General features: G+C 40.3%; 1 protein-coding gene across 5 annotated transcripts; it reads left to right on the top strand.

Annotated features, from left to right (window-relative positions):
* Positions 1-1,538: 1,538 nt before the first annotated feature.
* On the top strand, positions 1,539-22,864 carry myrf (myelin regulatory factor). Of its 5 annotated transcripts, XM_022756311.1 has the most exons (28): positions 1,539-2,118; positions 6,517-6,560; positions 10,643-10,733; positions 10,874-11,149; positions 11,705-11,766; positions 12,419-12,641; positions 12,769-12,869; positions 13,042-13,156; positions 13,998-14,193; positions 14,291-14,367; positions 14,934-15,044; positions 15,150-15,255; positions 16,235-16,435; positions 16,713-16,821; positions 17,024-17,133; positions 17,229-17,389; positions 17,514-17,586; positions 17,686-17,768; positions 17,878-17,946; positions 18,050-18,133; positions 18,351-18,418; positions 18,733-18,807; positions 18,887-19,114; positions 19,288-19,381; positions 19,720-19,782; positions 20,294-20,399; positions 20,507-20,581; positions 20,727-22,864. In XM_022756311.1, the coding sequence occupies exons 2-28, from the start codon at positions 6,542-6,544 to the stop codon at positions 20,805-20,807; spliced, it is 3,057 nt and encodes a 1,018-aa protein (XP_022612032.1). In that variant the 5' UTR covers positions 1,539-2,118; positions 6,517-6,541; the 3' UTR covers positions 20,808-22,864. The 5 variants fall into 5 exon arrangements, with proteins under 5 accessions (XP_022612032.1, XP_022612031.1, XP_022612030.1 ...); XM_022756310.1 differs by lacking the exon at positions 6,517-6,560 and having other exon boundaries at positions 12,769-12,848; XM_022756309.1 differs by lacking the exon at positions 6,517-6,560 and having other exon boundaries at positions 15,150-15,240.
* Positions 22,865-23,233: the final 369 nt, after the last annotated feature.

Genomic DNA, 23,233 nt, shown 5'->3' with positions numbered 1-23,233 from the left:
TCCCCGTAGTGTGACTTTGAGAACAGGGTTTATATTCACACAACGCGTAAGACTATAGTACAAGTACGCTACACACTCATGCACACACACTCATGCACATGCAGTTACAGAGCTATATGAGATAAGAAATACAGAATACCAAAATGAACTGCTTTAACATAGCCAGCTGTTTCATTGTCCCCTGCAGCCTCTATCTGTTTCTCTTTCTTGCTTGTCCTCTGAAACAATCTGCATAGTGTGGCTGAAAGAACGGAGGCGTTGTTTGGGTTGAATGGAGGAAAAGCTGAGGGGTGGAGGGGTGCAGAGAGAGATGCTCCAGCTGTGGGGGAACAAGACAACACAACAGCATCTCACATGTGGGTGAGAGGGGTGGAAGCGGGGGGTGGGCGTCCAGGCTGTGGGGGCTGCACACAGTGGCATTGTTATAAGGGGGGGTGGGATGCAGCTGATAAGGTTGAGAGAAATGGATCATTCCCTCAAATCCTCCCCTTGGGAAGCCTTGACACAAAACACTCCTGTGGTTGTTTAAGCTGGAGGAATTCGAAAGGGCCCCAGATACGTTTTTTAAATCACAACTTTTGCTTTAGTTCAAGGTTTCACAAATAGTTTTAGTAGATCAGGCAGAGAGGATATCTTTATTTTAAGGATCGTGCATCATGCACTGATGAATTGAAGTGTTAACAATGCAGCCTCACTCTATAGCTCTACTGTATTCTGTTTTAGTTAAGGTCAAGTGTTTTCATGAATTACAAGTCAAGTCAATTTCATTATCAACATTTTCCTCAATCAATTCAGCACCCAATTTCCTCAGACTCTCAGGATCAGAAAATAAAATCAGTGTACTGTACATAAAACTTCACTAAAAAAGAAGAAAGGGGAGAAACCTCAGGGAGAGCAGCAGAGGCAGGATCCCTCCTCCCTGGATGGAAAGACAAAGTGTATTTGAGCCCAAATCTCATATTTCAGCTGCTTTGTTTTAGAGCATGATAGGCTAATACATTTATCCTGATAAAATTTATTGACCAAACTATAGACCCATAGGAGAATGACTGCAACCAAATGCTAATTAAGAAATATCTACCAGTTATCTTCTTGATTGATCCTTTTGTCTATAAAAGTGAAAAACCCTCAAAATCTTCCAGAGCCCAAAGTGATGTCTTCAGATTCTACTCGATTTAGCTGACTGACAATGAAAACCCCAAACATATTTTATTAACTATTGTGAATGAAAACGAAGCTGGAAACTGGGGAAATTGACTAATAGTAATTTTTTGCTCTCTGAAATTAACTGAAATTATGAATTGATTAATCATTGCAACTCTTCCCACGCGGAAAATGCACATAATATATTAAGCTATGTCAGGTCAGTGTAAACCAATCGAATGCGGCGGACTCAATGCGTCCCCTACAGAAACTTGAAGCGTGTGTTTTGTGCGGGGATCTTCGCAGCAGCCTGGCGCACATCCCTCACCTGCCTCAGCTCCTCTCCTCCGACTCTCAGCTGCTCACATCCTGTCTGAGAGGGAGAGGCGCAGGAGGAAGAGAGGCAACTCAAGAGCCTCGGGGGTCAAGTTTAAACAACTTTAACCCACACTTTTTTTATACATATATTTCATATTTTCCTTCGATTTTTTAAAATCATTTTCGCACAGGCTGATGATTCTTTTTGAGAGAGGAAACCAAAGTTTATTATGAAGCTTGTGGGCGCTGAAGTGAACGTGCGCCTGAAGGGAAATGTGTTGATGTTGTTCTTCTATGGATTTTTGTTGGCACCTTAATTTTAAAAAAACAAAACAAAAAAAACACACTTGTGACTTTAGTTTTAAAGTTAAAGCCTGAACCGTAGCGTCACTGGAGGCGTTTGGCCATAAGGGACGTGAATCCAGCGCCAAGTTGCTGAGCAGGAGAAAGGACTAGTTCTTCGTGAGCGGTGGATTTATGTAAAATAAAGAAAACTCACGACGATTATAATCTGGATTCCGTGATGTATATGTGAAAGTTTCCCCGATCCGAATTGATTTCGTTCGGACAAGGGGAGACTTTCATGGATTTTTTATGTGGGACCCGCTAGGATGGACGTGGTAGATGAAACAGAAGCGTTACAGAGATTTTTTGAAGGTAAGAATTTCTAATCATATATATATATATATATATATATATATATATATAGCCTATATATATGTATATGTGAGTGTGTTTGTGCGCCTGTGCGTGTGTATTAATACGGGTCAGTATTATCTCATTGTTCAGAAAATCTTAAACAGATTTGACAAATAGTCCTATGTGTATTTTTTGTTACTCTCACAACCACTTTGACTTGTGACTAATTTGTTTTAATGAGAGAAACATGAAAGGTGTTGAAGTGTTTTGCCTGGTGTTTTGCACGTAGCTGCAGTGAAGCCTCAGTGTCTTAAAGCTTGGTTTAAACTGCTGCATGTAGCCTACACATGACAGGTGGTTAACATCACTATGATCAAATAACATTTGTAGTGATCTTTTATGTGAAAGTTGCCCAAACATTAACGTGCACTCTGTTCTCCACTTAAAGTTTTCTCTTGGCTGTTCATCTTTAAAAAAAAAAAAATGAAAAAAAAAAAACTAAAAATGCAACAAAGCAGGAGGGTTACCGGGTGCAGGGAGCAAAAGTGCTGGTGATGGGTAACAGATCAAGTTAAACGGGGAATCCTAAGAAAAAAAACGAGGTGGAGGAGGGTGGGGTTGAGGGTTGGAAGGGTGTAGGAATTTAAGTCAAGATAAATGGTGTGTTTTGCAAGGGAACTGTGGCACAATGTGTGTGTGTGTGTGTGTGTGTGTGTGTGTGTGTGTGTGTGTGTGTGTGTGTGTGTGTGTTACAGACGCAGATGAGCATTGTGAGTGATGTTGTGTTGATCATCATCAGACAAACGATCAGAAATAGAATCAAACTCAGTTCAGAAAAGCAATGATTTATGTTTATCCCCCCAGAAAGCAGCTCAATAAAAATATAGTATTTTATATCATGGCTTTAAATCATTGAGATTTTCGTTTAGTTTTTTCCACATATAAATCAAGAGTTTGTTAGGGTTATTTTTCTATTATATCCTATTATAATTTACTAACCTTTTTTTTTTTTTTTTAGCTTTTTTTGTACATCTCAGTTCCACGTCTTGCAGACTTGATGGTCTGGACTGAATCGAGTTCAGAATCAGAATCTGACAATATATACACGACTCTGTGAACCTTATTCTGTCCATCATACTCCTGCAATGAACATATATATATATATATATATATATATATATATATATATATCACAAACAAGACAATCACATTTTGTCACATTTATTAAAGGAGTTCTCACTGTGCTCTGTGATTTACAGTTTGCCACAGAACTCACATCTTACTAATTAAAGAACTTAATGTCAAGTGTTCCAGGAGAAGTCAAGTGCACATGAAAACATATACTGTGGTTTATGTATAATGAGTTATCTGCAGAGAGACTTTACGCTTTATTATTGTATACACAGAGTGTTGACTTAAATATACACAGCCACCCATGCCTGTCAGAGGTTCCTTGCCATTCTGACAGGAATTTAGTGTGTTTACATTCTTGCTTTGGGAGTTGGAGAGATGTTCTTACACTGGCTTTATTTCAGCTACTCTTGCTTGGACTAAAATGTCAACTTGTCTATGAGAATTATACTGTAGGTGCCGCCTCAGATGCTTATTTTCCCATTTAACTTTTTTTTTTCCTCCTAAGTAAACCTTATGTTATAAAACTCTTAGTTATATATTTCTCAGATCGTGGATTCAGGGGTTCAGGTAATAAACTGTGAATTTAAATTGGTGGCAAAAAGTAAGACCATTAACTCACAAATTTTAAATATTACACAATTAGTCAAAGTGTCCATGTTTATCTTGTCCTTAATCTAAAAGAAACACACACACACTCACTCACACACAGAGAGAGAGAGAGATACTGCACAATAATGGATTTTGGCAGTGGTAAACTGTGTTTTAATAGGATTAGTGAAATATGTATACATTCACACTAATGCACAGTGTACATTCCTGGCATAGCCTCGGTGGCTGTTAAAACACAATGAGGTGGGACTGGTGTTTCTCCTCGGCTATTTGGCCTTCTCCAGGCTCTCGCTCTCTCTGACTCCATTAGAGTGACAGTGAGCAGACAGGGTGAGGAGGTGAGATAGTGCAGACTCACTGGCCTGTTGAGAGAAACGCAGCTAAACCACCAACCCCCTCAAAACTTGACCTTCTCCTCTCTGACTCACTTAGACAACAAACAGTTGTCTCACACTCACTCACAAACATAACACACGCGTTTACTGCTGCTATATTGTGTTATTCCAAGTAATCACCCATCCTTGTGTTACACCTTTAGCATGTCAGCAATATTTAGAAAATTACTAAGAAAAAATAGGCAAATAACACTGAAATAAATATGGATCCAACAGACATTAGACTGTGTATAAATATAACAAGACGAAGGGTCTATAGTCATTCAGTCAGTGGTTCTGTAAGGTTGATCTCTGACACTTTGATTAGCTTAATGCTAACATCCAAATCACAGCTCAAACTAACAGTTATTTTCATTATCAGTTAAACTGCTCATTATCCTTTCAATTAAATGTGACAGTTAAGGAAAAATGACCATCACAATGTCCTAAAGTCCAAGTGAGTCTTGTTTTGACCAACATACAGTCACATAAGACAAAGAAAACATCAACATTGACTGATCAATTAATTCTTTCAGCTGTAGTCAGAAATGAACTAACTAACTAACTAACTAACTAAATAGATACATAGATAAATAAATGAACATAAATAAATAAATAACATGCTCACATTGACAATGCTAAAATACTGATGTTTCACAGGTACAGTGTATACCCTGTCCACCATCTTAGTTTAGCATGTTAGCATGCTGCCATGAGCAAATTTAGCGTAAAACAAAGTGCAGCTAAAAATGGGAATGTCGGTTAACTATACTGAAAAGAGGAAAGAGGAAGAGGAAATGTGAGGGGATCAACAAGTTATTTGAATTCACTGTCTGAGTATTTGAACACAAATTTGTGCCAATCCTGTAGGCAGACATCGAGGAATTTCATGGGATAAAGAAAAAGTTTGACCTCATGGTGGCACTAGAGGAAAAGTCACAGGATCATCAAAGTAAATAAGATTCATCCTCTGCGAGCCACGAATGTCTGTGCAAAATTTCATGGCAATCCATTACACAATTGTTGAGATATTTTGTGGAACAAACTAAGAGCTGCCAGTGCTGCTAAAAACCCTTCAATTTGTAATGAACATGTGTAGGTGGAAGATACTGTTAATAAACTCAGAAATAAAACTTGGAGCACATTCACCTCCTAACCTGAAGGCAGATTAATCATGTTTTTACTCAATATTTGCCTTTGAAAACTAAACCTCACCTGTGATACTAAATAAAAATTCCTGTCAAGGCACATTGTATTCCACAACAGTTGTGAGTCATGGACGCTTCCTCTGATTTACGGGGTTTAACAAATCAAAACGGTTTGTGAATTGCAGTCAGAGGAATGTATTGTTTTTGAGCAGCCAGGCTTACAGTGCTTACGGGTGGGTTTTAAGTTTTTCATGGTCGTGCATTACTCCCATTAGTGCTGAGTGCCAACTGAGAAATCTTCAGCCAGTGAATGTTGTTTATGGTAGAACCAGACCCTGTAGGATTGATCACTTTGTGAGTTCACATTTGTGCAGTAACTGGAAGAGAGGCTGTTATGGAAAAAAGAACGTGATGTGCAGATTAAGGGCGTTATAAGATGTTTTGCTTGCAGCCTGAATGTCATCGGTCGCTATCCACAAATATCTTTATAAATCCAAAGCACAGGCATAATAACTGCAAACGCTCTGTCTGAAATTCAGTAGTTTAAAAGGAAAAAAAGAGTTTCTACTCATCTGTTTTACATAAGTCTACTCTGTTCTCAAGCCTGAATTCTGAGCATTATCAGTCTAATAAGCCAAATCTTCCTCTTCATCTTCTACATGTTGCTCTACATCTTCTTATTTTTACGCTCTATAACTCTGTCTAGCATAGGCCCTCAAACTCAACCTCGCATTTGCAGTGTTGCGTTTTTTTTCCAGCCTCTCTCCGTGTCCCGGTCCCAGCCTTGTCACTCCTGTAATCTCCTGAGCCAGGTCCACCGGTGTGACCAGTGCTTGTGTGCGACAAGGGCTGTGTGTGGTAGCCTGGTACAGCCCTTTCTCATGACTGGGGGAATAATCCTCATTATAACACTCCGCAAGCCTTTCTCACACACACTCGCACACAAACACAATATGCTTTTTGCACACAGGCATGCACGCGCAGACACACACACGCACACGCACACACACACACACACACACACACACACACATGCACACTTGATACCCTGATCTGCGACTCTCAGGTCTGCAAAAGAAAGTTACTTTCAGCCTGAGTAGGGAAACATGTGAAAAATAGAGAGGAATTGTTCTTCTCATCTTCTGTTTCAGGTGCTTTCATCTCAAGGACATCAACATGCTTTGGCTACGCGCAGGTACTCTGCCGCTCTGTCCGCTCTGCTTCTCTTTAGATGTGATTTATTAGTCCATGGTGTCTTAGCAATGCTCTTCGCTCTTGTACCCGTAACCCTGTCTTGTAAACAAATGGAGAAGGTCTATAATTCTCAGGCTATGTCAAACCTCTCTTACACTTTCCTCCCGTAGACTTGACACGTTTCCTTTCACAATCTGTGTCTATTTGTTTGTCTGTGTTAAAGATGTTCACTGTAGACACAATTCTTGTGTTTCTAGACTGTCGAGCAATTTCTAGACCAGCTGTGACATTGTTTGCCTTTGTACATTGGTTATATTGACATTAGTAGGATCCATTAGGTTACTTTTAGTTGATTTTTTGAGTCTCTTCCAAAGTGCTACTGGGAAAACAGATAAAATGAGGCTAAAAGTGCATCAAGGTACAGGACATAGGCTGAAGCCTCCTGTTCATTTAATGTAGACCTGTTATATAATATGTTGAAGGATTCTACAAAGACTAGCTTTATTTTTTTGTTGCAAGGTTTTATTTGTACAGTATGTAATTTGATGTTAAATATCCTACTGTGGTGACTGTCTTACAGTGTGTGTATATGTGTTGTGGGTGTGCAGCCAAGTTCATTCTGCCCTAACTGTTTGATAATCAGATGGACTTTGTTCCCTCTTAGTAAGATACTCTGAAAGTGTTTAATTATTAACACACACATGTGAGTGCTGCACAGATCTCATTTTAGAAGCAAAAATCGGTGAAAAGTTGAGATTAAGTCCTAAAAAATTTTTTGTTCAAGTTCATCTTTTATGTTCATTCAGTGTCGTTTTCTTGGCCGTCACTGGCCTTGATAATATTTGATGAAAACTCTAAAAGAAGACAATTACATTATAGACTATTATTTTGAAAAACATGCAAAGAAAAGGAAAAGCTGTGCGTTTGACTGAATGATATAAGTCAAACCATGTTTAATGGGCACTCACACACTCGGCCCTCTGTTTGTGTTCATTTTAGATTATTACTGCGCTGACAACTCGGGCATTGAAATGGTGGAATAACACACACACATTCATACACACACAAACAAGCACACGCACACACATGCACGCAAATGCTTACACACACGTACACGCACACGCTCCCCTCTCAGCCCCTAATCTCTCAAAAGGCCAGTCTGTATCGAAGTTGGACTGACAATCATTTCACTGTTTCTTGTTGAACACAGCTGGACAGAGAAAAACATAGAGGACAGGGAAATTTACACATCCAGTTCACAGCAAGTTAAACTTAACTGATTCAGTGATTTAGTGGTTACAGTTACTTAATTTATCTTTCTATTCTTCTTTATCCGCACAAGAATAGCATTTAATGACAGCCTTAACTATAAATCTCCTTTCTAAATGTGACATGGCAGCGCTCTTGTTTGTGGATTGTTAGAAAGGTGTTGAAAAGTTCCAGAAGAAAAGGCAACGAAAATGTCTGATCTCATTAAAGATGTTCATCAGCTGCAAACTTACAGGACACTAGCACTGTGGTTGCCATACTCTCGACTCAGGTCTTGACCAGATCCATTTAAACCTTTATGTAGTTCTGTTCTTTGTGATTTTGTTTTACCAGAAAAAATTTCGATTTCCATGATGTAGTTTGACATTCGCTGTATCTGCTCCATGAACTGTGTGTGCCTGTTGACTTTCTGTTAGCTTTCATTGTTACCTCAGTGATCTAACAGAGCTTCTTTTCACAAGTAGTTATGTTAGTTAGAGTTTGGTAATGTAATGTTATATTTAGTTTAATGTCCAAATGACGCAAGTGGGAAGATGAGTGGCAGCTATATAAAAGCTTTTGAACGTCTACTATTTCCAGTAATATACTTAAATCAAGTATTTAAATAGCCCAAAATCACAAATCACAACTCTTCCTTCAAGGGCTCAGCCTGTTAGCAGGCACATCTATGTTTGGAGCTGTTTACCAGAATTTGTTTCCATGTATAGCTATGTCTTACTTTACATCTCCAATTTACACATTTTATGACACGGATAGTCCTGAGTGAACAGGTAGAGGCTGTAGCTGACTCTAAAAATGTCTTTAAAAAAGTAAACATAACTGGGTCTTGGGGGACTTGATTTTCAATCTAGGTCTTGAACTTTTGCCACTCTTGACTTGAACTCGACTGTGCTCGCTCTGGGACTTCTCCTGGACACACAGCCGTTCTTCACTCCAGCCCTGATTCACACAGTAGTTTCTCTAACGTCTTCCTTACAGGTTCTTTTCTCTATCACTCCATCCTTGGACATCAAACTTGTATTCTTGTCTTTCTTGCCTTAGCTCTCCTCAGCCTCCGTCTACCCTCCCCTCCCCTCCCCTTCCATCTCTGTATTTTTTCGTTATCAGGCCTGCCAGCTTAAATTTACTGCCTTTTTGGGTGGGGTGCACATCTGGATCTTATTTAAGGGGAACCATCCTGCTTTTCTCCCCTCGCATTGGCACATATCAAAAGACATTAACCATCTGTTTCTGTCCAGCGAAGAAAGTCAGTATGTGTAAACATGCTAGTTTTCTCAAATAATGTGGTAATGTGAGGTTTTATTAAACATTACAACCTGGGTATTTCTAAATCTGATTGATCAGAGACAAGTGGTTTGTTTTGTGGGTTTATTGATTGATGGTTGTTGCTGACGTGTATGCTGCTGTACACAGTCAACTCTGGGCTTCAAAGCAAATTATTCACAAGAAGGGTCAGGAGAGGAACTGTGACAATAATGCGAATAGATGACATTTCTTTTGGGTTTCTGATAAGTGAAGCATTAGTGGAAGACAAAAGGAGGGAAAAAGAGAATTTCTTCTAATGCTAACACAAAAATTCCTCACATTCCCAACTGAGTAGCTGCTTAATCTATCAGAGAAAGCGTGTGTGTGTGTGTGTGTGTGTGTGTGTGTGTGTGTGTGTGTGTGTGTGTGTGTTGTGGCTGTGTTGTTGGTGTGTGTGTGTGTGTGTGTGTGTGTGGTGTGTGTGGTGTGTGTGCGTGATGTGTGTGTGTGTGCATTGTGTGTTTGTTGTGTGTGTGTGTGTGTGAGACTGGGGTTTGCCTGCCCACCCACTTTATATCAGGTCCTTACCCTCTGCTTCACGCCCTCCGTCCTGCTCCCCCTCTCTCCTCTCCCACACTCACTCTGTTTCTAGCATCTGCAGTTTGGGGCGACTAGTGACTAGAGCTTTAAAGAAAATTCATCTCTGTCTCTCATGTAACACTTGTGTTAAATGTTCTGTGGACAATAGAAAAACAGAAGAAATGGAAGAAAATTTACTCTTTTCTAAATATATGCAGAAGAAAGTGCTTGTTCCACATGTTGGTTTTGTAAAGATTAAGTGGGGTCATGTGTTTGGGATTTATGAGGCTTTGGTTATCAAAGGGTGAAAATGACCCTGAGGTGAAGTAACGGGAGGATTAGGAAATTATAAAATTACCATACTTCTATCATCGTATAGAAAATATTTCAAATCATCCCAAACACAATGAGAAGCAGCAGCCCTTTTAGATTCATCCCGACTTTAATGTAGACATGAACTGCAGTGAACGAAGAAAACAGAGACAACACATCTAGTAATTATGATGTAGTTAGTCTATATTAACTGTTTTAAGTTTTTTTTTCTAACGGGGAAAAAGCAGCTGAGGTACAAAATAATCTCCATCAACTGGAGGGATTCCAGTCCATATGTGTAACCAGCACTGAATCATCAGTACGTGATCTGTAATGTTGACTACTAACATAATTAGACCATTGGTCACTCCTGTAACCTTAATCTTTAAATTCTCTTTGAGCCAGTCAGAACTGAGTTACTTACATTTTCCGACATACAAATGCATTAATACAACGTAATCAAGTCCTTTGGAATATGCAGGAAAAGCCACAGATAATAAACAAGCTGAGTATGTAATATGTTATTAGCTCAATCTTAAAGGGAATTGTAACATCAAAAGCTTGTGTTGAAACTAGAGCTGTTGTGGCAGTGTGTGGAGTTGATGAAAGATTCTCGTTGCTAATTCCCAGATGCTCTCCATCTCCCCCTCTGTGTTCCCGACCCTCCCTTCACCACAGGTCATGATATTACCAGTTCTCTGGAGCCAGCCAACATCGACACCAGTATCCTGGAAGAGTACATCAGCAAGGAGGACGATAGCACTGACATGTCAGTGGGGACTCCACACCAACCCAGCAACGTCAAAACAACATGCACCAACTGAATCAGATCATGTCGTTACAAAGGAATTTGTTTTTTCTGATAAGGCTAATCCCTCTTTTTCTTCTTCTTCTTCTTCTATCTCCCAGCTGTTTCTCAGAGGTCCACAGTACCCCCGGACCAAATTACTCATCTCCCCAGGCAGGAGTGTCCTCCTCTGGGGGGTTGGTGTGTGGTGTGAGCCCCCCTATTCCCCTACGCCAAGGAGCCCCTCCGCCTGGGCCCCCTAACTGTCAGAACGCCTACCCTCCAGGTCCGTCCCTGGGCCTCCGACACAGCTACCCCTGCCTGGGACAGCAGCAGCAGCAGCAGCAGCAGCAGCAGGCTCACATCAAGCCAGAGCACAGGGGCCATTACGCCCCAGGGTGAGCACAGTACCACAGAGGCAGACGGATCGGGGCACAAGAAGGAGAAAATATATAACATGAGCTGATACTTAGGAATGTTGAAGAAATGCTCAAGATGTTCTTTGAAACTCACACTTTAAACATGAAATTAGGCAGAAGTTGCAGCATATGACGCAGTGGGTTTTTTTAAGCACACAACGAAACCAGACACACACCCTACTACAGGACCATTATGCAATCAATAGTTGATTAAGCTTCATTTGTACAAATAAAACATTAGCTGGTCAAGAGGGGGAGGGAGACTGATAAGAGACAGAGAGAGAGAGAGTCAGATTACATCCTGCAAAAAAATCCTGACGCACACAAGCTTGTGTAAAGAACGTCTCCACTGACTCTGGTCCCAAAGGAGAGTTTCTCCCTGAAATATGATGGCAGCTTAGAAAATAGGAAGAATATTCCAGGGAGGCCTTGCCAACTTGAAGCATGGTACTAATTGACCAATTTCTATCAATTTGAGAGTCTGACATTATTGTTCTTGTGAATGTAACATCTACTGTTTTCTGTGGTTTTTAGGACACTACCTGAGTCCCCCCCGGACTCCAGCTCAGAGCCGTACTCTCCACAGCAGGTGAATGGTAAGTAACAGACACTTTTTCCTCTCCATGTCAAAATGTGAGTGACAAAGCATTTAAGAAACAAAATGGTACTTTAATGTGTAGACTGCACTGTGAGCACAGTCAGAGGGAGTGACTAAGTAAGTATTCAAGGTGTATGTGTGTCACAGCAACCTCCTTGCTTTAGTCAATATCTGTTACTCATCTCTTCATTGTTTTTGAACAGGTGAGGAGAATATCGAGTTCATGTGCTAACAAATCAATACATCAAGTCACTAAAGACAGCTTGTGTCTGCCATTTTATTAATCTACAGTTTAGATGCACTGTCTTGAAATTGAATTTTATCATTTAAAATCAGTCTCATTTCAAGCGTTTCCACAAAGACTGACCCAGTTGAACAACAACAGCACTCAAAGTCATGATGTACTTCTTGCTGCTCACACACCTGTGTTGGTCTTGCCCATTAGTAAAAAAAGGTGTGGAATAGTGTTATCTGATTGGCATCCCTCCAGTTTGAAACAGTGGAAAGTACCTTCTGCCGAGGTTGGAGGAAAGTAGAGTAAACTGGAGAAATGAAATGTGAAACAGAGAGAAATACTGAGCTGCATTCTGCGTGCAAACAGTGTGCACGGTCGTGTAACCATTATGCCACATCCCTGTTGTGTCCTTCAGATCCTCACATGATCAGGACCATGACACCAGAGAACATGTGTCACATGACTCCAACGCCACCCCTCCCACCACACGGGCACTATCCCAGCATGCATCGGGACATGTACCTGAAGCCTGAGCCCATGATAACACAGTATCCTATTGGTCCAGCCACGAGCGGAAGTGGAGACATGCAGCAGACGCAGATGCTTCATCAGCTGCTGCAGCATCCTCAGGGGCAAGAGTGAGTCATGAAGTTATGCAGGAGGGAGGGAAGAAGGGAGAGAGGGAGGGAGGGTGGCGCTTTCCAGTTTTGATGGAACGGAAGGAATGGTGGGAAGTTTTGACCGTGTTTCCGTTTCCTCACGCAGCGGCATCCCTGTTCACCAGGCCAAGAAGAGGAAGCACTCTGACTCTCCCAACAGCACCCTCAATTCCCAAATCCTCACAGGTATCATCAAACAAGAACCAGGTAGGCAGGCATCTTTCTTCTCTTCCTCATCTCCTCTACTTGATCCTCACCTGCTTTTACCCTCTACCCTTTAACTCTCACACAGATAAAGACTTTTGCAGAGCAGTTGTGGACATTCTTAACAGTCTTTGGTCTCATTTTAACTCCTGATATTTTAAACTGTTTGTCACAGGTTTAATGCAGGATGCAGACAACACGTACTTGGACCCAAACTATCAGTGCATTAAGTGGCAACCTCACCAGCAGAACAAGTGGACACCACTTTATGACGCAAACTGCAAAGAGCTGTGGGTGGAATTTATTTTGGCATACCTGTACATCTTGAGGTCTTTATTTTGGAACAAAAAGAGCCAAAAGAGAGTCAAAAATGAAAGCAGTTATAATTGGCTAAATGGATAATTCAGCAAAGCATACAGGGGGAGCGCCAAAGGAATAGCAGGGTTGCAGAGTTCTACGAATTCCTCAGGAGTGAGCTGTGCGGGGGAGTGAACGAGCACAGGGTTTTGTGAGGAGGGGGTAAAGGGATAAATTAGTGTGCACCTACTTGTGCTGTTGCAATGCCAAAATAGAAAGAAGTATAGATGGGAGGAAGGTTACAATGAACTCACAAGATCTTGCAGATGTGTTATCACAACCACCTGGTTGCCCATCACAAGTTCGAGCACACCACACCTACATAAAGGAAACAGAGGGTTTTCATTTATATTAAGTTAGATTTAAGTCTTTCAGAATATTTTAGTCCCCTGTGTGATAAAGTACCGTCACCAAAACTGAGGCCCCGGGGTCCCAAACAATGATGCAAAGTTTATTTAACTATAATGTTACTGATTTAAAGTTAGCATTTCCAAAGAATAATAGAATTGAAGGTTTTCCAATGTTCACATTACCTAAAATGTCTATTTCTTTATCAGATAGTAGACTACATAGACTACTACATAGATTACATATGCTCCATACAGTCTTCTCTTCAGACCCAAGAACATGCAGAAGCCCCTGTAACAGAGTAAAGAGTCTCCCCCTAGTGAAAAAAAAAAACTCCACTTTACATTTGACTTACAACAAATGCGAGTTCACATGTATTTCCCATTCACATTACTCACATGTCATGATCCCTTTCCCCGTCTTTAGCCCGATGCCAACCTACCGTGTCGATGCTGACAAGGGCTTCAACTTCTCCTTGGCTGATGATGCCTTTGTTTGCCAGAAGAAGAACCATTTCCAGGTCACAGTATACATAGGCATGCTGGGAGACCCCAAGTACATCAAGACAAGTGAAGGCCTGCAGCCCATCGACTGTTTCTATCTCAAACTCAACGGAGTGAAGGTGAGTGAAGGCAAAATGAACATGACATCGATGTGACGGATAATTGTTAGCTCAACAGTGTATTTAGTACATATTTTATTTCTCTCTTCATTGCTAGGTGGAGGCCATGAACCAGTCCATCAGTGTGGAGCAGTCACAGTCCGACCGCAGCAAGAGACCCTTCAAGCCAGTGCTGTGAGTCTGAACACTTAAAACATTTTTTTTTAAAAACAATATTCAACTTCCCTTATGGACACTGAAACTTGCTGTAATCATTCTTTCTTTTATACCAGCCATTAAAAGATGCTCTTACTTCTTTTTAAGTAATGAAGGACAAAATCCACTGTCCTCATTTCATGCAGTAATGTCTTCAGAAATGCTTCTGAAGCTAATATGAGGCTTTAGATGGACAAATGAAGTTATTATCTTCCAAAGTTACTTTACAAAGTTACTGTTGGGGGAATTTCACACCAAAGACTGTAACTTTGAAAGATATCCACTGACTGATGAGGGCTGATGAGACTGAATGAGGATTATGGATTTTGTCTCCCATCACTTACACTGAAATCACTTAAATACTGGATCTTATAATGGCCAGTATGAACAGGGGCAGGAACAATAACAGCAGCAAGTAAAAACTGTTTCTATTTTCGTGTGGGCACCTGATTATTGTTTTAAGACAGACTTGGAATATTGTGAGCCTCTCCTTTAATTGAAGAGGAAACAGTTTTTTGCATAATGTCTCTGTGATTTTGTTGCAGTGTCACCTTGCCCCCAGAGCAGGTCACAAAGGTCACAGTGGGGCGGCTCCACTTCAGCGAGACAACGGCGAATAACATGAGGAAGAAGGGCAAACCAAACCCTGACCAGAGGTGACACACATGGCATCACATCATCATCGTCAACATGCGATTCACTGTGGTCCGATGAAAGCTCTAATAATCACAGTGTCTCCTGACGATTTTTTGTCATGGCAGGTATTTCATGCTGGTGGTGGCGCTGCATGCTCAGTCCCACAGTCAGAGCTACACTGTGGCTGCTCACGTGTCTGAGAGAATCATCGTCAGGGTAACGTCTGGCCATGTCTGTCTGCCTCCTACAACAATCATATCCCTTGTGAATGTGACACCTTTCTCTTGGTCTACTGTACACAGCTTTTGGCACTTTAAAATCACTGTGTAGATCTCAACATCCCCTCCATTTTCTGTCTTTTCGTTCCTTTTATCTGCGTGGCAGTGATCCCCAGCACACTTACACAATCCAAAATTCATAGTTTAGTTAGAGTTCAAACTATGAAACAAGATGTATTGTTGTTGTCCTGTAAACACCATGTATCTTAAAAACAGATGATTCAGTGGTTTTTAATTATTTATTTAGCTTAAGGATTAGGAAGATTTTCTTAACACATAAAGGAAGATTTGCAATTTTCCTGCAGTTTATCTAGAAATTTAAAATTCTCCAAATTTGTAAATGCATGGTTTTCACTGGACAGCGATGGTATTGTACATACTGCAGATGTGTAAAGCATGGAATGACAATGTATAGTTAACTGTATGAGCCTTATAAGTGTCAGAAGAGCTGTTTGAAAGCTACACACTCACTTTCTTGTTCTTGGCTAAATGTGCAAATAAACACTGAATTTAAACACTGGCTAAGCTATAAGTTATAATGTAGGCTGAAGTCAATCTTTTACATTTTAAGCTTGTGTTAAAGGAACAGTTTTACCTTTTGGGAAATAAGCTTATTTGCTTTCTTTCCTCACACTGTATCTGTGCAGTCAATATGTGACTGTAAAATGCAGCCAGTTAGCTTAGCATAGTATAAAGACTACAGACAGGGGGAAACAGGGAAAAAAAACAATATCTATAAAATAGGCCTACCAGCACCTCTGAAACTCACAACAAAATATCAATCTTATCTGGCCAACAAAACAAATAAGCCTATTTACAAAATGTCAAACTATTCTTTTAAAAATACTGCAAATGTTTTTTATAGCAAATTTTTTTGAAATATCTGAACCACAGTTTCTCTGTGCACCTTCCTCTTTGTCTCTCTGTTACAGGCATCCAACCCAGGCCAGTTTGAAAGTGACAACGAGGTGCTGTGGCAGCGCGGCCAACTACCAGACTCAGTCTACCACCACGGGAGAGTCGGCATCAACACCGACCGGCCTGACGAGGCCCTTGTCGTCCATGGCAACCTGAAGGTCATGGGCTCCCTGGTGCACCCGTCTGACATCAGGGCCAAAGAAAATGTCCAGGAGGTCAGGATGACACTCAGTGTGTATGTATATGGGTGTGTGTTTGTGTGTGTGTGCATGCGTGTGTTTCCAAACTGTCAGTTCGTCATTGCGTGCCTCGTGCTTGTCATCATGCATCATGTCATACAGAGGCCTGTGCCCAGCACAGTTCCCTGACTGTGCAGTTTCACTTTGAGTTTTGTCTTTTCATTGTACTTGATCTAAGCATTTTCATCTGCAACATGAACATGTGTTTTCATACCATCTGCATGGGTGTCACTGTCATTCTGCCTGTGTGTAGGTGGACACCACAGACAATTTGAAACGGATTTCTCAGATGAGGCTGGTCCATTATCAGTATAAGCCTGAGTTTGCTGCCACCGTGGGCATAGAGAACACTGCAGAGACTGGTAACAACCTCATGAATAACCTTTTGCTCAAATTTAAATGTTTAGCTCCATCATCTCATTTCTTTGTACACTGTATATCATCTTAATGTCTTAATATGTGATCTGTCTCTTGCTGCATAATTATGCACGTGTGTCCTGTACCTGTGCATGCTGCCATGCTTTTGCTGCTCTTTTTCCCATCAACACTTGTTTCCTGCTGCAGGAGTGATCGCTCAGGAGGTCCAGCAAATCTTGCCTGAGGCAGTGAAGGAGGGGGGTGATGTGGTGTGCGCCAATGGAGAAACTATTCCCAACCTGTTAGTCGTCAACAAGGTGATGAACGCACACGCGCACACACACACACACACATACATACAGCACAGTCAGACATTACACACACTAACAGCTCTCCCCCTCTAATTTCAAAGGAACGTATCTTCATGGAGAACGTGGGCGCGGTGAAGGAGCTGTGTAAGCTGACAGACAACCTGGAGACTCGTATAGACGAATTGGAGCGCTGGAGTCGCAAACTGGCCAAGCTGCGTCGTCTTGACAGCATGAAGAGCACTGTGAGTGGAGGCACTGTCAGGTGAGAGCAATGACTAATCGCTAACAGATTTAAGCTTCAAAGTAGGCGTTACATGTTGACAGAAAGCATCTTGTATGAGTAGAAAAGAAGTAATGTATTTCTTTTGTTATTCTCGTCTATGTAGCCAATCAGGGAGCTATTTTAGCAGGACGGGAAGCGGCCCACTCAAGAAGAAGACAGTCAGACCTGGGAGCAAGGTCTGTGGGGATACTTGGTGTATATAAAAAGGTTTAATAAGTCAGTGAACAGCAGGATGTAAAGCTTTTAATGTATGCAATTTGTTTTTTTAATTGCAGAACTCGCTTCCAGATCAAGGCTGCATCAGTCAGAGATTCATGCAGGGGACCATCCTGGCACTAGTCATTGTCATGGCCTTCAGGTCTGAAAAAGAATGTGTTTGAATAGATAGTGATGCGAAAAAAAAACTGGTACATCTGTACACAGTAATGACACAATAACCTACTGGATCTTTATTTGTCTCCCTACAGCGTCATTTCCATGTCTGTCCTTTATGTGCTGACTCTTCACCATAGAGGAGACGTCACAGAGAAAGACGCGTATGTGCTTTTGAGGAAATCAGACACTTAGGGTTTAATCAGTTTTCCAATTCTCCTCTTTGATATCTCCTAGAATAATGATGTCTGTCCCTGCTTTCTGTAGCTTTGTTCCTTCCTGTGTTCTCTACATCTCTTGGATGCCCATCTTCACTGCCACTGTAACTTTCTGTCCGCCTGTCTGCCCATGGTACGCTTTCAAAATCTGTCTTTCCTGCCACTTCTGATCTACTTTCAGCCTTATCTTTGATTGCTTAGTTGGGTGTTTCTTTTGTCCTCTCTGAAAGGAGGTCAAGATCATGAGTCACTTATCTAAACACCCTAATATTCATTAGCTTTTAAGTGCATCATTATTTTAACTAAAGCATGGTCTCCACCTGCTGTACTGCTTCATCTGATTTGTGCAGGTCCAGAGCTGCACTGGGATCTTCACGCAAGAGTCCATATACTCCACTGTCCACCACCCCTGCACCTGGTGAGTGGAGATCTCAACTAAGTGGCCTGTAGGATCAAACCTCTCCTTTTGGTGGTTTTGGAAATAACATTTAAAGGAGCTATTTATAAGTTTTGCTTTCGCTACATAGCCAGCGTTAGCATTAACAGCTGTTTACTCACCAGTCTAGAAGAAGTGCCAAACCTGCTACCAGCAAGAAACCACATTCGGTGGCATAGACAACTTACAAATAGCCCCTTTAACAAGCTCATTCAGAATATATAAGAGAATATATATTATACACATTTTCTACTTAGATCTGATCCATTTCTCTCATTGTCTCACAAATCCTCTAGCTTGCTGTCCAACCACAGCCATAAACAACCAATCAACTACAGTTTTGACACAGAGTAACAACCAATCCACAACAGGTAAATCAGCAAATATGAGACGTGTTTTCCTGCATTATTTATTTGCCTTCACTACAGCTTAATTATCTTCCTTCTCTAGATGTAGGCAGCCTGGTTCCCACACTGGGCACTATTATTAAGAAGGCCAAGTCCAGACTGATGGACAAGGATGGCCACAGCAGAAACCGACTGAGTCACACCTCAGCACCCTTGTACTTTGCCAAGTCCAAAAAGCCGGCACCTACAGACCTGGACGGAGTGGGAGCTACCAACCGTCTGCCCGGGGGTCAACCATTGCCACGAAGACAACGCAGCTTACACACAAAGGGTAACTCCACAGACACATCCCAGACATGGCACTTTCTTCACACACATAATATGTGGTACGCAAACACAGTAAAACCATTTGTTTGACAGCAGCAAACAAAGCTCGTCTACATATTGTACAAAGGAATGTTATGGGTACGGTCGCTCATAATGCAGCTTCCCTCACTTTTGCAGGAGGAAGGTCAGCTCCCTCCCTGACTAGTCTTCATATTGTGGAGACGAACCAAGAGATCACAGCACAAAGTTGTGCAACACCCAAGAGCTGCAGGTAAAGATATACCGACTGATGTAAAAATGATGTAAACTCAAGCATCCAGAGCAACTTGTGCGTGCCTAAGACAATGGTGGAGAGAGCTGTCTTAAATCTCCCACAGGTGTTCAGTTGTGTTACGATCTGGTGACATTTTCATACTCATCTAACTAGTCAGTGACACATCACGCCGTGTATGGAAGTATCTGAATTGGTTGTGCTTCTCTATTTGTTTATTCACTTTTTTTCTTTAATTTGTCACTTGTCTGTATGTTTTAAATATCATTTGTTTTTACAGTCAAGTTTGACTTCAGGCCTCTGTATGGTGATAGTACTTTTCTCTATGTTGACTTTAGCTACACAGTATCGCTCCATGGAAAAAGAAATTCCTCCCTCTCACAAATCACTTTGTACATGACGTGAGTATACAAACCTCACACCATCTACATAACTGCACACATGCAGCGCTGACACTTTATTTCACCAGTGTAAATTGAATTCCAAATAATTTCCTGGGACGATTCCCTGAAAGAATTTGGCATCATTATAAGTAACGTAGAGACAGTATTCAATTGGTACATTTTAAATTAAATTAATTCCAATTAATTGCCAAGCTGTCTTAGCCTAGAGTCTTTTGTCATTCACAGTAGATCAGCCAAACATGCAAATCTGTGCAATTTGTTCAAAGGGGAGCATACATTTCAACATGCTGTATATGAAGAATAAAGTCTTCAGGCATAATTTGATGATTTTACTTGGGTTTAAGCAGTTCTTTCAAGGAAATCCCTCCATAAATCATTAACTGGGTTTAAAACAATAAACTCAGAATTTTGCATTTTGCATTTATTTCCAGTTAACGTTCAAGCGATCATTAGACATTTATTAGGAAATGAAAGACCAATAAAATAAAGCATTACCTATTCATTGCAGGTCCACAAACAGCGTGTGGGTACAACAATGTGGAGCCACCAAGGGACGTTTATGCCCCAACCACACAGATGCAGAGCTCTACGGGGGTCAGAGTACATCAACAAAGGTATTTTATAATATATTCAAACATGATTCCTCATATAATTAAAACATATTTCCCCAAGGGTGACTTACTATAAATTTATAATTTTATGCTTTCTACTTTTCTCTAAGGGGACTCGTCACCTGTGGTCAGTGCCTGTGCTGTCTTTCCAGGACATCACCTATCACTTCCGTGTCTCCCAGTCTGTGAGTAAACCTGGCAGAATATGCAGAATGTGGATATACATGGTTTCTCTGTGTCCTGGGATTCATGGTAGTGCTTAGTTTGAGAAAAAAGACATTGGATGGAACTGATTAATGATTGTCATCTCCACATGTGTTTCATTGACAGAGTGAAGTGAGCTGTGCCACTGAAGGAGAAACCTCATCATACTCTGACTACCATTTTCTCATTCAAAGCAGCTGTGTGTGAGGAGGAAGATGATGTGTCCCAGGTGCCTTTAAATACGCCACATTTCTCCTTTGTGGTTCCATTTATACGCTGTTGTGATGGGAAAGGGTTTTGTCTCATTCTTGTACATTGTTTTTAAAGAGATTTAATACAGAACAAACTATATACCACTGTCCCCACTGTAATCCCCTCCATATGTATATGCATTAAGACATCTCTTTTTGCTGTGATCACTGGAGTTTCAAACACTGTTTAAGTTTCTTTTTTTATTTCTGTCACTGAAAATGTTTTAGATCGTTGTAATTGACGACTGTGTTGTGTCACTGTTAACTGCTATTGTGAAAGTAACGCCCATGAGTTTATAGCTCACTTTATTACTGATCACTATGTCTTCCATACTTAATATAAGCCATAATTACTTTTTAGCAGAATTCATGTTTCTAAATCAAGTCCAGGCTAAGATACTGTAGATGACACCGCACACATTTTTCGTTTCGTTTTGTAATACTATGAGTCTATATGTACACTGAAACCAGTGTCAACTGAAAACAAAAACACTTTTCAATAGTTTTATACACTGGAGCGAAGATCATTGGCTTCTGCTGAAGGCCTCAGTGAATGGTTGCAACTCACATCGAAAATATACCTCAGTAGTGTACACTGGCAAATCCTGGGTCTCTACAGTGGAGCTTTGTGTTTGAGACTGCTGCAGTCTGCCAGACTGTCTGCTGTCTCCTCATGCAGCATCTGACTCAACACTGTACAGAGAGGAAAATACTGTGTAGTATTTCTATCTCGATTGTGACATTGAATTAAATATCAAATTGTTTTATAAAATGTTCATGCAAATGCATCAAACTAAAAAAGAAAATCCTCATGACCACTCCTTAAATGAAGGTGTCCATATCGGCAGAGTCACTGGATAACGTGATAAGACTGGATGAGTAAACAAGTCACTGGAAATCAAAGTGTAGAAACACTGACAGCTCTTAGCATCTGATAATGGACATGCAACAAGTCCAACACTGACAATATTTCAAGAAACACTGGAATAGCTTACACTGTATTTTGCTAACTGGACAGAATGCTGGTAAAGCAATAGATGGCATATATCATTTCAGGTGCACGCCCAATCATTTCTCTAAAATGATACATCTCAGCTCACAGGTAAACACAATGTAATTGCATTTATATACGCACACTGCAGAGATAAAATTGGATATTATACACTGGACATTTTCATATATTTCTCTGGATGTTTTTGAATACTTTTCCTGTGCCTATACAATTAAGAGTATGCAGTGATAACTCTTTTGATATAACTGAATTGTATAATGTTTTCCTTTCTGTTATTTCTTGTTTTAAAAGCATTCCTCACATACTTACACCACCATGCTTTTGTTGCTTTTGTCAAAATTAGTTTTTAAATACATATTCCATATGTGTCTGTATTCAGAACAAAAAAAACACAATAGTGTATCTCAAATGTAAAATCAATATTATAAGGAATATAGGAAAAACAGCCATCTGACAAAAGTTTATGGAATTTATCATAATATGAAGACACTGTGTAGTGTTTTTAGTATAATTATTATTACTTAAGTGGGTATAGTGTTGTATTTTAGCTTATTTATAAAGCACCAGCTAGCATAATGAAACCACTGTAGCACTTTTTGCACTGTATATATGAACTGCTCACAGCTCTATCCAGTGCACCAGACTGGTTTCAAATACTCTGGTAGAACTGCATTACATGTAACTGTATAGCTTCATTTTGTTACTACCACTGCTCCTTTTTATCCAATGTGTTTTATCAAATTGTTTTTATAGTTGATATTTTTTGGTTGTTGTATTGTCAATAATATATTAACTTTTAGCTATTGGAGCCCAGAAACGATTGATAAGCATGAAAACACACACAAATACATTTCTAATTTTAGCACTGTTTGTTAAGAGAAAATGCCATAACATTGCAACTTGTTGCATACTTTAATATCACTACTTTTTACTTTTTAGCTCATTTTATCATTACATTTTCAATGCCTTTTGTCAAAATTATGCTGTAATACTATGAATGCATGCAGTAAATAAATTTGTGATTGAATTTTGTGTCCTGTTTGATTGTCCAACTCCTCTGAGCTGAAAAGTGGTTAGTTGCTCATTCCGTCCATTAGATGGCAGCCAAAGATTCATTGACAATACCAAAGAAAGTACAGATGCCCAGAATTTGGCCTGTTGGGTTAAAAAAAAAAGTTCACCACCACCAAACAATAAGCTTTAACAAGCAAGTAATTATGGCCTGGCATGTGGAGATTTTAAACATACATAGTGTAAAGTCTATGAGTTAGAACATTTCCAGTCCAGAAGAAAGAGTCCAGTGGTAGAATTTTAACATTTCTCTAATGTGAGGATTAGCTGCGTTCTCCATGTAATTATTCTGATAATTA

The sequence above is a fragment of the Seriola dumerili genome, unplaced genomic scaffold, assembly GCF_002260705.1.
Source record: "Seriola dumerili isolate Sdu_G_001 unplaced genomic scaffold, Sdu_1.0 BDQW01000242.1, whole genome shotgun sequence".
Taxonomy (NCBI): Eukaryota; Metazoa; Chordata; class Actinopteri; order Carangiformes; family Carangidae; genus Seriola; species Seriola dumerili.
Note: the sequence above shows the minus strand (reverse complement) of the source record. Positions and strands in the feature narration are given on the sequence as shown.

What these genes read in the sequence shown, in the direction of transcription:
- myrf (XM_022756308.1), top strand. Translation starts at nt 2,073, where the DNA reads ATGGACGTGGTAGATGAAACAGAAGCGTTACAGAGATTTTTTGAAG. An exon ending in GACGCAAACTGCAAAGAGCT is followed by an intron (nt 13,157 to 13,997) that starts GTGGGTGGAATT and finishes CCCCGTCTTTAG; the next exon opens with CCCGATGCCAACCTACCGTG. An exon ending in CAGTCAGACCTGGGAGCAAG is followed by an intron (nt 17,587 to 17,685) that starts GTCTGTGGGGAT and finishes TTTTAATTGCAG; the next exon opens with AACTCGCTTCCAGATCAAGG.